General features: G+C 39.3%; 1 protein-coding gene across 1 annotated transcript in view; it reads right to left on the minus strand.

The window, feature by feature from the left end:
• Positions 1-11,964: 11,964 nt before the first annotated feature.
• Positions 11,965-14,813, minus strand: part of LOC142336697 (uncharacterized) — a 66,539-nt gene continuing 63,690 nt past the window's right edge. Inside the window, exons 20-21 of the mRNA XM_075385610.1 lie at positions 13,813-14,090; positions 11,965-12,438 (exon numbers count right to left, since the gene is read on the minus strand). Coding sequence (XP_075241725.1) covers positions 12,046-12,438; positions 13,813-14,090 — 671 coding nt within the window. The 3' untranslated portion in view covers positions 11,965-12,045. The remainder of the gene's footprint in view (positions 12,439-13,812; positions 14,091-14,813) is intronic.

Consider the following 14,813-nt stretch of genomic DNA (forward strand, 5'->3'; position numbering starts at 1 on the left):
AATTTGCCATGTTTGCTTTTAGATGTTGTACGGAACAAGTACCCGCGTAACCCTGAGCTGGCCCTCAAAGAAGCAAGGAGCGCTGCTAATCAGATGGGTCTGGACTTCAAAAAGCCGCCCACGAAATCCTCAAAGAGAATCCGGGAGGAAAGATCTTGAGTGGAAGCTAAAGAAGGGCGAACGAATGACAAGGATGATAACTTTCAGTCAAAGGAAAATAAGAATGACTAAAGTAATGAGACTTCAACCGCTGATAGAAAAAAACGGTTGCGCAAATTATTCCTGAGCTACTCGGTAACTTTTTGCATCTTATTTTGGTTTTTTTTGTGATTTTTTTTCATTTCAAGCGCTATATGCAGTTTTGCTATGCTTTTCCTTCTCTATTTGTTTTGAGTGTTTTAACTCTTGCTTTAATTCAAGCTATAATTGATAATTGTTTCGTAATTTTTTTTGTAATTTTCTTAAGAGTTGAAAGTTTTTAGCCAACAAACTATGTTGCAGATCAGAATTATATCCTTGTTTAGTTTATTTCGGCAAAAATAATCTATCTTCAGTCGTTTCTTATCTTTCAGTTCGAATGAGACAGAAGCACAAAGCTCTAATTTTGGCTCAATGTGACGCCCATGTTACTTCTCAGTTATTATCTCAGGAATCTCGAGATGTACAACCAATGGTTAGCAAAATCACACCCGATGAGTACTGGGCTTCTGTACGCGAAAATTCTTTATACGAAAAATATGATAAGTTGCTTCGAGCATGCTATGCTGCATCTAAACAGTCGCTTTTCAAAATTTTGCCTGACAATTTTGGCGGATTTGGTTTTTTTTATCACGGCAGTGAGTTATTGAAAAAGTCAAATACGTGCCCTGAAAATGTCTGGGCTCTTCTCGAGAATATTGATGAAGAAGATGAGCATCTGATAGAGCCAATTTCGGTCTTCAGGCCAACAGACGCTTGCAGAAAAGCCAGGTTGATGGTTGGAGCTGTTAGGTTCGTAAACCACTCTTGCGTTCCTAATTGTGAGTACATTGTGTCCAACATCAAAGGAGTCAAATGTATTAAGCTGAAAATAATCAAGAATCTGTTGCCTGGCGATGAACTTTTTGTCTTTTACGGAAGCGATTTTTTTGACGCCGGTAACAGAAATTGCAAATGTCCCAACACAAGTTTTCACGAAGTTGCTGAGACTGGTTCACAAAATGCAGCGTTTTCTCGCCAACGGTATTCTTTGATTGACTCGAAATTATTGACACACGTTGTCAGGGAAAGGAGAAGATTCCTTTTGGCAAGTACGAAAAAGAGGCGAAAAGTTAGACCAAACCTCGGAGAAGAACGAAGATATTCCAGTAGTAGTTCTAGCAGTTTGTTCAACGACTCAACTGATGAGTCTTGGTCTAGCCATGACGAAAACGATCTTGAGCAGACAATTTGCGCTGAAAACGAAACAACAATAATACCTGAGGAGAATCAGGAAGACGAAAATTCAACAATGGCACTGGAAGAGAATGAAAACGATGAGAATGAAACGATGATACCTGAAGGAAACGAGGGAGATAATCAAGTGAATCCTTTTTTCTCCACACCAGACAACTCGGAAACGGATGCACAGTTGTGGTTTAATATGAGTAATGATCAACAGGATTTGTCGGAGATTCTTTATGTATCTAATTCGAATGCAGATGAGCAAAAACCTGACGAAGGATCCTCTGAAGATGAAGCTGTTGACTCTGGTTCTCTTTCAAATTTTGTACTCTGCGTTTTTGCAATAATTGCCAAGCACGGAACATCTGATTCTGAAGCAACTGATTGGGTTAAACTGATTCAAGCGGTGCGCCCTCAAATTGTTGTTCCAAGCTTCAGATCAATGAAGAAAAAGTTCCACATGACGGAAAAAGAGAAGGCAAATCATGTGAAAAAATGTGGATTTGGTTTCCGATGGCAATTAGATTTTGTGGACGAGTTGTTATCCGTGATCACGAAACACTTGAAGTCTATAAAGAAATTTGATGCCAAACGAAATCAGGAAAGTGATTTAAATCTCCCACAGTTCTTCGTAACGACTTCCAATTTACTTAATGTATTCCTCATTTTGAACTCGGATGGTGTCAAAATAATGAAATCAGCCTCCAAGTCGATCTGGCCTGTCTGGCTTGCGATAGCCAATTTACCTCCGAAATTGAGATCATCGTTCGAGAACATTGTTTTGGCTTCCCTTTGGCTAGGAGATAACAAACCGAATTGGGATAGTGTCTTTCAGGCAAGTCTGAACATTTCTTTTCAACAATTTTTTTGTTATCAAAGTTGTGTAATTGTTCTTGTTTTTAGGACATAGAGGACAAACTGCAGGAGAAAGTGCGCACAGTCTTTTTCTCTGGTGTCAGTTACAGAGTCAAATTCAAAATCATTTTGCTGGTATCGGATATTCCTGCCACTGCCTCAATCTTGAATATGCACCACCATTTAGCTAAATATGCTTGCACGCTCTGTTTAGTGCAAACTCAGCTCGGGGATGAGATGCGATTCTTTCCTAATAGAGCGTTTGTTATGAGAACTCCCGAAGTTCACAACGAGTGCCTTCAAAACCTCGAAACAGAGAATTTGAGATCTTACCGGGGTGTCAAAGGTCGTTGCAAAATTTTTGATTTGATAGACAACCTGCCCTTGGCTGCGCCTGTGGACGTGATGCATCAAGTTTACATGGGAGTATCTAAAGTTTTGATGATAGTCATTTCGAGCAAAACTGCGAAAGGGGACCTCGAAGTTTTGGATCGATTGGTTCAATCTATTCAGGTTAGTTTTACTTAATTCAGCATTTTTTTTGACATCAATTTAGCTATTTTTTTTAGCTCACCTGTGATTTCAAACGAAAAGTTCGCAGCCTTAAAGATATCAATTTTTTGAAGGCAAACGAATTGAAAACATGGCTGCTGTACATTGGTCCAGTTTTGTTTCATCTCACTGTAAATGAAAGTCTCTTCGAACGGTTTCTCCTTTTGAGCTACAGTATTCGACTTCTTCTAACATCTCGGACTTACGCTGATCAAGCCGGTAAATTGATACATTTGTTTCTAAACAAAGTCGAGGAATGCTATGGCAACGAAGTTTTCTCAGCGAATATTCACGCTCTTTCTCATTTATCTTGGCAGGTAAAAAATTTCGGCCCGCTGTGGACAACATCTGCCATGATGTTTGAGTCAGCAAATTATCTGCTGCAGTCAAAGTTTACGGGAACTGTTAACCATCTGGCCTTGCTTGTCGAACGATACAGACGAAACAAAGCATCCTATGCTTCGAAAGTTGACACAGATTCTCTCACTGGGCTCTGTCTTGAGCTGAAACTTAGAGCGAAATCTTTCACAAGGAAAGCTGTTAAGTCAAGTATCCCTGAAAGGTTTCAAGGCGAAGGAGATGAATTCTACAGTAATGCACAAATACGAGGTCTCGAGTTCGATTCGGTGGCTCATTTCTCTTCTGTCAACAGCTATGTCAGCTTCAGTACACACAACTCTACCAAGTACGGTCGAATTCGAATGTTTATGGTTAAAAATGGGTTAGAAAAGATTGGAATTCAGCTGTATCGAGTGGTCAATGCTGTCAAATGCAACCATCCAGTGAAAGCGCCCTTTTTCTCTTTCCTGAAAGTTGAAGAATCGTCAAGATACGACACAATATTCGCAGACTCGATAAAGGAAAAGTTGCTACGGATTGATGCTCTGAATGAGATATACTTCGTACCACTCATTGAGGCTTTCGAACACGACTGAGATTTTCGTCTTTTTTTCTATTTTAATTTGATTAGCATTTTTTATTGCCCAGAGCAAGAAAAACTCAAACCAAACTCGTTGTTATGAGGTTTCCTAAAAAAATTGTATGTTTAAAAAACTTTTCAAAGATAAAGTTCCTCCTTTCGGTCAAGCCGTTTTTTCCACTGAGCCAAATAGGAGCCCTACATTGTCATAATAATAATCAATGCAATGAACAACGATTTTGATCCAGCTCTTCTAGTTAAAAAAAAGTTTGCGTTTTAATTTTGTTTGCACACAGTTTCCTATACTGATGTTCCCTTTTCTCGTTGTTTCTGCCCTTTGCTTTAGCATTGATCTTAAGTTCATGCACTATTGACATTTGTCTATTACATTGCTATCGACTGCGTTGTGCCAAGATCCGGAAAAGTTAACTACAACTAAATATTTCGAGGTTTCGTAAAAAAAGACTAATTTTTTTTTAAAATAAGGCGTTTCTGTTAGGTCAAAGACTTGTCTAACGGAAATAAATTTAAAGCTATAGCTGGTTTGAAAAAAATGGTCATTGAAATGTTCAAAAACTTCTCCAGTGTTCATTTTTCTCGTAATATATTTTTCTTCAAATTTTTCTTTACCCAAAATTGTTAATTTGTCTTTATGACTTCCGATTGTCTCTGCAGTTTTCACCCGATATTTAAACTTGTGTTTCTTTATTATTCTATGCTTGCTTACAAGTGCTTACAAGTGTTTTTCATAATTTTGATGCAAAATATATGTTTTTTTAGATGTTGTGCCACAGGAAGTATTGTATTTGTATATTAAGGACCCCTTAGAGACAAAAGTGGTCTAATTGACCCCACTTGATCTCACGAACTTAAATTTATTCAAACAAGAGAACTAATTGCTGCAATAAACACTATCGTGGCTTCTTGTGGTTGGGTTACGGTTTTCCTGTATGCCATAAATGCTTCTCATCTCAGGCTTACGAGATTAATAAATGATTGAAAAAATTCTCTCTTGACCATTTATAGCCGCTTCATTGTTTTCTGGTCTTTATCGTTGATTCAAGTGCTTTCCTGGATGCCATGGAAAGTTTCGTGGATGCCATACAAGAATTCTTGGTTGCCATACAATATTTCTTGGATGCCATACAAGAGCCAGACGTGGATGCCATACAAGTTTTCTTGGATGCCATACAAGATTTCTTGGATGCCATACAAGAGCAATAGAGACCAAAAATGTTCTGTTTGTGGTTTATCCTGTCTACTTTCTACGTGTATACCCACCCTTTCATGGAATCGCTGAAACGCGAAAAAAAATTTTTATGGAAAACTTGGCAACCATGGTAAGATCATGCAACGAAAATTTTGTATGGCGTGTATGGAACCATATATGGCTCTTGGATATGGTTGCCAAGAAAGGTCAACACGGGTTAATAACGATGATCCATTGCTATGATTGCAGGCAAAAGCAACTCCGTACAAAAATCAATAGTTTGAAATTTGACAAACTCGTTACGTTTTCTAGATAGCTGTTCTTGTTTACGACACCCTGAAGTAAAATATCCCAAGTCCCGGACCCAAGTGTCATAGATTTTCATTAATGAATCAGTATATTCCAATAGTATATCGACGATTCAGTACTGAATCAGAGTAACCTAAGGGTCTTTTGTTAGCCAATTACGTGCAGTATAAACCCAGAAAGCAGTTTTTCTGAAAAAATGATGTCCATGATCTTTTCAGTTTTTCATAATGTTCATAGAATTTTCAGAAAAAAATGAAATTTTCGAATAAAAGTTTTGTTGAGCAAGAAAATGTTATTTAATCCACCATCCAAGATTTAAGGCGTACAAACCATATATATATATATATATATATATATATATATATATATATATATATATATGTGTGTGTGTGTGTGTGTGTGTGTGTGTGTGTGTGTGTGTGTGTATTTGAATAAAAGTTAACAAAGTGAAACGTGCAACAAAAAATAAATATACATCAAGTATCCATCGTTTGTACGCTTTAAATCCTTCAGTTGTATAAGACCTGAACTCAATTCAATCAATTCAAACAACGATCAATTCACTTTGAATTCAAATTAATTCAAAGACGTGAATTCAATTCAATCAAGGTGGGTACGGTTATCACGTGTACGTAGTGTACGACGGGGGAGGGTGGGCGTATCTTCCTGCAATGTACTCCTGACAAACGTACCGTACTCTCACCCCTCACCCCCCCCCGCCCCCCCTCAATCCAAACTGTACTATAATTCCGTGGGGTGGGGGTGGGGGGGGGGGGAATTGATCTACGGGTGTATCTTTAACTTTTTCATTTTCCCGATGTTCCAGCCGCTGTGGGGGGGGGGGGTTCTCCTGGACGTTTGTGAACATTTTTCCATGTTTTCCCATGCACCCATCCTTGACCCAGGATCATATCAACTGGCGCCATCTTAGACTTGGAGACTTCCCGTTCTCAACACGAGTGTTCAGAACATTCAACAGAGAACAAACTTGAAATGAATATATTACTCGCACATTTCAGATTTGGTTGTGTGTATTCTGTTGTCAAGTTCTTTCACTGTACAACCATCAACTACATAATGTCATCACGAAAAGTGCAAATTGTGTCCGCAGATCAATTGTCCGCAGTACAATTGTCATCTCACCAAGGACAAGAGTCAGGGGAAATTGTTAGGGCATTTTTTAATCAAATTTTTCCTCAAATGTGAATGATCGCACATTAATATTAACTTCTTATTTCAGCATTTACAGTGGCTGTTTACAGTGAACTCGCATTTGCAGTGTGTGTTTGGGATCATTACTGTTGTTTTAATTTGGTTGTTTAATGGTTGTTTTAATTTTTTAAGCATTATCAAAAACTTTGTTCTGCGTCATGTCTGTTTTAGTATCTCTTTTACGATCTGGAAATTCTGGTTCGATCTCTGTGGAATATTTTGAGCACATGTGTTCATGATGGGAAGTCTCCAACTCCAGGATGGCGGCAGGTGAAAAGTCCTCCGGCACACATTGGGCAACCGGATAATGATGGAAAATGTTCAGAGTCAGTCAAAAGGACATGTCCCAACTTGCCTGGTTGTCGTGGAAAAGGAGACTCAAATTCAGCAGTGTAGAGAAGGAGTGAAGGAAACTCAAATTCAGCAGTGTAGAGAAGGAGTGAAGGAGACTCAAATTCAGCAGTGTAGAGAAGGAGTGAAGGAAACTCAAATTCAGCAGTGTAGAGAAGGAGTGAAGGAAACTCAAATTCAGCAGTGTAGAGAAGGAGTGAAGGAAACTCAATTTCAGCAGTGTAGAGAAGGAGTGAAGGAAACTCAATTTCAGCAGTGTAGAGAAGGAGTGAAGGAAACTCAAATTCAGCAGTGCAGAGAAGGAGTGAAGGAAACTCAAATTCAGCAGTGCAGAGAAGGAGTGAAGGAAACTCAAATTCAGCAGTGTAGAGAAGGAGTGAAGGAAACTCAAATTCAGCAGTGCAGAGAAGGAGTGAAGGAAACTCAAATTCAGCAGTGTAGAGAAGGAGTGAAGGAAACTCAAATTCAGCAGTGTAGAGAAGGAGTGAAGGAGACTCAAATTCAGCAGTGTAGAGAAGGAGTGAAGGAAACTCAAATTCAGCAGTGTAGAGAAGGAGTGAAGGAAACTCAAATTCAGCAGTGCAGAGAAGGAGTGAAGGAAACTCAAATTCAGCAGTGTAGAGAAGGAGTGAAGGAAACTCAAATTCAGCAGTGCAGAGAAGGAGTGAAGGAAACTCAAATTCAGCAGTGTAGAGAAGGAGTGAAGGAAACTCAAATTCAGCAGTGTAGAGAAGGAGTGAAGGAGACTCAAATTCAGCAGTGTAGAGAAGGAGTGAAGGAAACTCAAATTCAGCAGTGTAGAGAAGGAGTGAAGGAAACTCAAATTCAGCAGTGTAGAGAAGGAGTGAAGGAAACTCAATTTCAGCAGTGTAGAGAAGGAGTGAAGGAAACTCAAATTCAGCAGTGCAGAGAAGGAGTGAAGGAAACTCAATTTCAGCAGTGTAGAGAAGGAGTGAAGGAAACTCAAATTCAGCAGTGCAGAGAAGGAGTGAAGGAAACTCAAATTCAGCAGTGCAGAGAAGGAGTGAAGGAAACTCAAATTCAGCAGTGTAGAGAAGGAGTGAAGGAAACTCAAATTCAGCAGTGCAGAGAAGGAGTGAAGGAAACTCAAATTCAGCAGTGTAGAGAAGGAGTGAAGGAAACTCAAATTCAGCAGTGCAGAGAAGGAGTGAAGGAAACTCAATTTCAGCAGTGTAGAGAAGGAGTGAAGGAAACTCAAATTCAGCAGTGCAGAGAAGGAGTGAAGGAAACTCAATTTCAGCAGTGTAGAGAAGGAGTGAAGGAAACTCAAATTCAGCAGTGCAGAGAAGGAGTGAAGGAAACTCAAATTCAGCAGTGTAGAGAAGGAGTGAAGGAAACTCAATTTCAGCAGTGCAGAGAAGGAGTGAAGGAAACTCAAATTCAGCAGTGCAGAGAAGGAGTGAAGGAAACTCAAATTCAGCAGTGCAGAGAAGGAGTGAAGGAAACTCAATTTCAGCAGTGTAGAGAAGGAGTGAAGGAAACTCAAATTCAGCAGTGTAGAGAAGGAGTGAAGGAAACTCAAATTCAGCAGTGTAGAGAAGGAGTGAAGGAAACTCAATTTCAGCAGTGTAGAGAAGGAGTGAAGGAAACTCAAATTCAGCAGTGCAGAGAAGGAGTGAAGGAAACTCAATTTCAGCAGTGTAGAGAAGGAGTGAAGGAAACTCAAATTCAGCAGTGCAGAGAAGGAGTGAAGGAAACTCAAATTCAGCAGTGCAGAGAAGGAGTGAAGGAAACTCAAATTCAGCAGTGTAGAGAAGGAGTGAAGGAAACTCAAATTCAGCAGTGCAGAGAAGGAGTGAAGGAAACTCAAATTCAGCAGTGTAGAGAAGGAGTGAAGGAAACTCAAATTCAGCAGTGTAGAGAAGGAGTGAAGGAGACTCAAATTCAGCAGTGTAGAGAAGGAGTGAAGGAAACTCAAATTCAGCAGTGCAGAGAAGGAGTGAAGGAAACTCAAATTCAGCAGTGCAGAGAAGGAGTGAAGGAAACTCAAATTCAGCAGTGTAGAGAAGGAGTGAAGGAAACTCAAATTCAGCAGTGCAGAGAAGGAGTGAAGGAAACTCAAATTCAGCAGTGTAGAGAAGGAGTGAAGGAAACTCAAATTCAGCAGTGTAGAGAAGGAGTGAAGGAGACTCAAATTCAGCAGTGTAGAGAAGGAGTGAAGGAAACTCAAATTCAGCAGTGTAGAGAAGGAGTGAAGGAAACTCAAATTCAGCAGTGTAGAGAAGGAGTGAAGGAAACTCAATTTCAGCAGTGTAGAGAAGGAGTGAAGGAAACTCAAATTCAGCAGTGCAGAGAAGGAGTGAAGGAAACTCAATTTCAGCAGTGTAGAGAAGGAGTGAAGGAAACTCAAATTCAGCAGTGCAGAGAAGGAGTGAAGGAAACTCAAATTCAGCAGTGCAGAGAAGGAGTGAAGGAAACTCAAATTCAGCAGTGTAGAGAAGGAGTGAAGGAAACTCAAATTCAGCAGTGCAGAGAAGGAGTGAAGGAAACTCAAATTCAGCAGTGTAGAGAAGGAGTGAAGGAAACTCAAATTCAGCAGTGCAGAGAAGGAGTGAAGGAAACTCAATTTCAGCAGTGTAGAGAAGGAGTGAAGGAAACTCAAATTCAGCAGTGCAGAGAAGGAGTGAAGGAAACTCAATTTCAGCAGTGTAGAGAAGGAGTGAAGGAAACTCAAATTCAGCAGTGCAGAGAAGGCGTGAAGGAAACTCAAATTCAGCAGTGTAGAGAAGGAGTGAAGGAAACTCAATTTCAGCAGTGCAGAGAAGGAGTGAAGGAAACTCAAATTCAGCAGTGCAGAGAAGGAGTGAAGGAAACTCAAATTCAGCAGTGCAGAGAAGGAGTGAAGGAAACTCAATTTCAGCAGTGTAGAGAAGGAGTGAAGGAAACTCAAATTCAGCAGTGCAGAGAAGGAGTGAAGGAAACTCAAATTCAGCAGTGTAGAGAAGGAGTGAAGTAAACTCAAATTCAGCAGTGTAGAGAAGGAGTGAAGGAAACTCAAATTCAGCAGTGTAGAGAAGGAGTGAAGGAAACTCAAATTCAGCAGTGTAGAGAAGGAGTGAAGGAAACTCAATTTCAGCAGTGTAGAGAAGGAGTGAAGGAAACTCAAATTCAGCAGTGTAGAGAAGGAGTGAAGGAAACTCAAATTCAGCAGTGCAGAGAAGGAGTGAGGGAATCTGTAATTCAGTGTAGAGTGGAAATTGGATGGAATAGATTAGTTAAACATATAAGAATAATTTTAAATATTTCTCATTATGTTAGATTGTTCAAGTTTAGTTATCTATCCATTATATTGGCGAAATCATTTTTAAAATTGCCCAACAAGTTTTTCCCCAAGTCTCAGATAGTAGCAGTTTTTTCCATTCTGTTCAGCTCAAAAACAGACAAAAATTCACAATGCCCATGGTAAATGCAGAATAGAAGTTCATTATGTTCAGGCTAAGTTCAGAATTGGACTCTGAATTTTATCTTAAAATGGCTAATAAGTGCCATCATCAGAATTCTGGTCATGGAAAAAAATCATAATTAAATTTTCATGATTCAGTACTGAATTACTATGACACTCAGATCCGGGGTGCTTATACATAATTCAGGCTAGGCCATTCAGAGAAATCTCTCTAACAATTCGTTAAGAAAATGTTTCCTTTTGTTATGTTAATGTAAGTTCCCTAAGTGTAGCATTTTTGTAATTGGAACATTTTTTATATTGTCATTTCTGTAATGTCATTATGTTTTCTCGTGGAAAATGAGTCACCTCAAGCAGTTTTTCCACGGGGAGATTCTTGCAGAAGTTTAGCAGAATTTGGTTGCGTTCTCTGTTCATCGTCATATTTTTCGTCTTTTGTACGAAGCAGTGTAAACTGTTTGCTTTTTCGCATGTGAATTTGCAGTGAAACAAACATTTTAAAAGCTTGCTGAATTTGCGAGATCTCGAAAAAGTTTGCTGACGGGGATTATACTTTTATTGGTTAATTTTGTCCTGCTCTTTTTGCACAATAGAAGTTTAATTCCAGATAATATATAAATAACAAAACTCCCATTGGATGAACTGAAGCAACAACTTTGGATGAATTTGAAACAACAATTTTTCTGTAAAACAGAATCTATACTGGCTAAAATCAACAAAATATCTAAATTTGAAGGCTTTACTTCATTACGCTGTGTGAAATGAACTGTTTTCAAGTCTAAAAAAGACCACATAAAAACAGTTTCCATTAGAAAAACTTTGTCATTAAAACTTTAAGTAAAAATTTTCCGAACTTTTTTGCGATAATACTAATTTCTCTGTTTGTGACATTGGCTGACTTCTCGAAACTTCTTTTTACCTTCATTGACTCAATATATAACGTCGTTGAGGCTTTTTTACAATCACTTTTGTGATTCACAGTTTTGGCGGACTTTAAACGACTTGTTTCAAAAGCCTCGATCTGTCTCGGCATCACATAGAATTTTCGGGTCTTTCCCATTATAGCCCCCCCCCCCCAGCATAGTGGTCAGATAACCTATAGCCCCCCCCCCCATCATGGTAAATATACCATAATGGGGAGGGCTATATTTTCATGGAAGGGCTATAATGGGAAAGACCCGAATTTTCTGATGCTCAGATCTATGCTTTTTTCGGACATTTAGATTTCAGAAAATGACTACCTTTTTCCACATATTTTTTCACAAGGCTTCAAGTTTTAATGTTTTTTTAAAGTGAAATAACTTCGGTGCATTTCGCTACCGACTAATAAATTTTTTCAGGTATTACCAGTTTACATGCCTAGTTTTTAGAAGTTATTGCCTGATTTGATTTGAAGACTTCAATTTAAGAAACAGTGAGTTTCAAACCTCAGAATTCAAGCAAAAAATAATTTTGTTTTGCATCGAGAGGTTTCCGATGAGATGCGCCTTAACATTGGTTGCAAGCTCGTATTACCACGACTCATTTTCATACAAAATAAAATTCAAAATGTCGACAAGGGAAATCATAAAATCTAAACCAACTGATGATGTGTCAAATAAAACTCTTAAGGATTCTGTTGCTTTCATAACTATTCGAAAAACCAACAAACTTTCATCGAGTTGTAAAAACACCAAGATCACCGCAATATGGCTTCCTCGCCTAAAAGGCTTGCAGCAATAAAATTAAATTAGGGTTGAGCAAGCTCACAAATAATTAGTAGTTGAAATTTACCTAAATTAGATCAATTAATCAGAAATATGACAGCTCAGTTTCTACGACTGATTTGTCTTCGTGAATCGCCTCTTCTTCGTCTTTACACATGCAACAACAACGTAATGACTTGAATAGTTCATCGTACGGCTGAAGCGACCGAGCCCAAATTGGTAAAAATTCCCATGTTTTCAAAATATTGGGCAAATAACGGCTATATTTCTCCGAGTGCTGTAGAAGGCTGATAACGATGACGCAGGCAGTTAAGGCAATTATTGGCGCACCCACGCAGTAAAGAGTGACGGTTCCCGCCCAGGATAGAAGGAATGTAATTAGAGGTGCTACTAAGAACATACCAACGATATACACTAAAGCAAACCACCTGTAGTCGGCTGTTATTCGGCCGAGTTGTCTTGCTAGCCATAGAGGAAGCTGAAACACCATTTGAACAGCTTTTTATATAAACACAGGAAGTCAAATCGGATCTAGGAAATAAAACCCACGGAAAATAACCCCCAGTATGCTTCTAATAGGAAATAACCCACCCCCCCCCCCCCCAGAGAAAATGGAATAAACCCCGCTAATAACATTGAACTTCGGTCGTGATGATTTGGTCGATTATGATTGTTTGATATCGAGTTCCACAGGACTCTAGGGTGTGGCTATGGCCCGCGAGGCAGGGAGGGTTCAATGCGCTAATTGCGTACCTTATTATCAGTTAGGAAAGGGTTCATTTCTGTGGGTGTAACTTTTCCGAAACCTAGGAGCCCATCATGTGTCTTGTGTGACTATTTGAAATTAGTCGCAACAAGACGCAAAAATGATTCGCCCCTCCCTTAGGCGATCAGTTTTGAAAAAAATGGAGATCTATTATTCAGAATTTGGTAAGCCAAAATTTCTTATCCTGCTGATATCTCAGCAAACGCTGTCAACTGTAAAATGATGAAATTTCACAGTAAACATTAAGACCGGGATATAACGGCAATCAACAATGACTTATTCGAGATTCGGTAGTTTATCAGGTAGCTCTTCGAAGATCTTTAGATAACCAGCATATCTCAGTTTTTTTCAGTAATACAAGTCCTAAAAAAGTCAAGTATTTTGAAAACGACAGATCAGGTAAGAAAAACATTTCCTTGGAGGGTTATTTGAGCAGCGGTTTATTTCCTTGGGGGGGGGGGGGGTTTATTTCCGTAGGAGTTTATTTCGGTGGTGGTTTATTTCGGTGGTTTATTTCCGTAGGAGTTTATTTCGGTGGTGGTTTATTTCGGTGGTTTATTTCCGTAGGAGTTTATTTCGGTGGTGGTTTATTTCGGTGGTTTATTTCCGAGGGGGGGGGGGGGGGGGGTATTTCCATGGGGGTTTAATTTAGTGGGGGTTTATTTCCGTAGGAGTTTGTTTCGGTGGTGGTTTATTTCCGTGAGGGTTTATTTCGGTGGTTTATTTCTGTGGGGGGAGGGGGTTTAATTCCGTGGGGGTTTATTTCAGGGGGAGTTCATTTCCGTTGGAGCTTTTTTTTCCGTGGGGGTTTATTTCAGGGGGAGTTCATTTCCGTTGGAGCTTTTTTTTCCGTGGGGGTTTATTTCAGGGGGAGTTCATTTCCGTTGGAGCTTTTTTTTCCGTTGGGGTTTATTTCGATGGGGGTTTATTTCAAATTCAAATTCAAATTATTTCAATGGAGGTCTATATCCATGGGGGTTTATTTCGGTAGTGTTTTTTTTCCGTGGGGGTTTATTTCCCTGTGGGGTTTACTTTCTAGGCCGACCGAAACACACTTTAAAGAACCATGTTGTCTAAAATTAGTACCTTCCTCATATGTGGTATTGGATACCAAATGATGAATCCAGTCAAGTTGAACAGCAAATGACACAAGGCAATCTGCAGAGAGACTTGTAAGTTATCACTAGCAAAAGCTGCCAAGATCCCAGTTCCAGTCGTTCCCAAATTGGATCCCAGAGTCATTGGGAATATTGTTTCCAATTCCAGAACCCCAATTCCGACCAGAGGAGTCAATGTTGATGTGAAAATGGAGCTGCTCTGAATTATAACTGTAAGTAGGGCCCCAATCAACGCCCCGACATACCCTGAAGAGTAGCGGCCAATAATCAATAATGCCGCGCAATGGGTCTTTCCCAAAACCCCACCCCTCAAAGCAGTTAGAGTGCTTTCTATACTTTTTCACACCAAATTTGTTACTTGAATTTTTCTCATCATTCCTTCAAACAAGAAAACGAAATGCCAGGCATCTTGAATACCCATCCACGAGTAACTTAGAGCCAGCGTTAAATGAAGCTGCCACGTAAATTTCGTAAACTTGGTAAACAGAAAAGACGTGGATTACACTGTGTTGAAAAATATCAAATTTAAAAAAGCAACTAAAGATAGGATTTCCAATTTTACATAATGACGGATTGAGGGATTGAGTGTTGCATATTTAAATATTTCTGATAGCAGATCGCTGTCAACGGCATTGACGACTCTAAAACTAGAAACAATGTCGTACTGGTGTCGCATTAAACACCCCTGCAATCAATCATATTTTGAATAGCTGTTTTTTGTTTTTTTGAGAACAAGTTTTGAATCTAGTAGAAATGTTTTTAAGAAATACAACTATGCCAGCAATTCTCTTCTGCTAACAAAGAGCAGACTATAAAAAACAAATAGGGCTGGCATTATGCGTAACATTAGAGAAATTGAAAGTTCTCCAAGCTGCGTCTAAAAAGTTCTCCGCTTTTGAGACGCGCAGGAATATCAGGGCTGATCGTGATCTGGCTATGGATCCCTACATTAAAAAACTTTCTCGATTA

This window comes from Convolutriloba macropyga, chromosome 3 (assembly GCF_964194025.1).
Source record: "Convolutriloba macropyga chromosome 3, txConMacr16.3, whole genome shotgun sequence".
Lineage (NCBI taxonomy): Eukaryota > Metazoa > Xenacoelomorpha > Acoela > Convolutidae > Convolutriloba > Convolutriloba macropyga.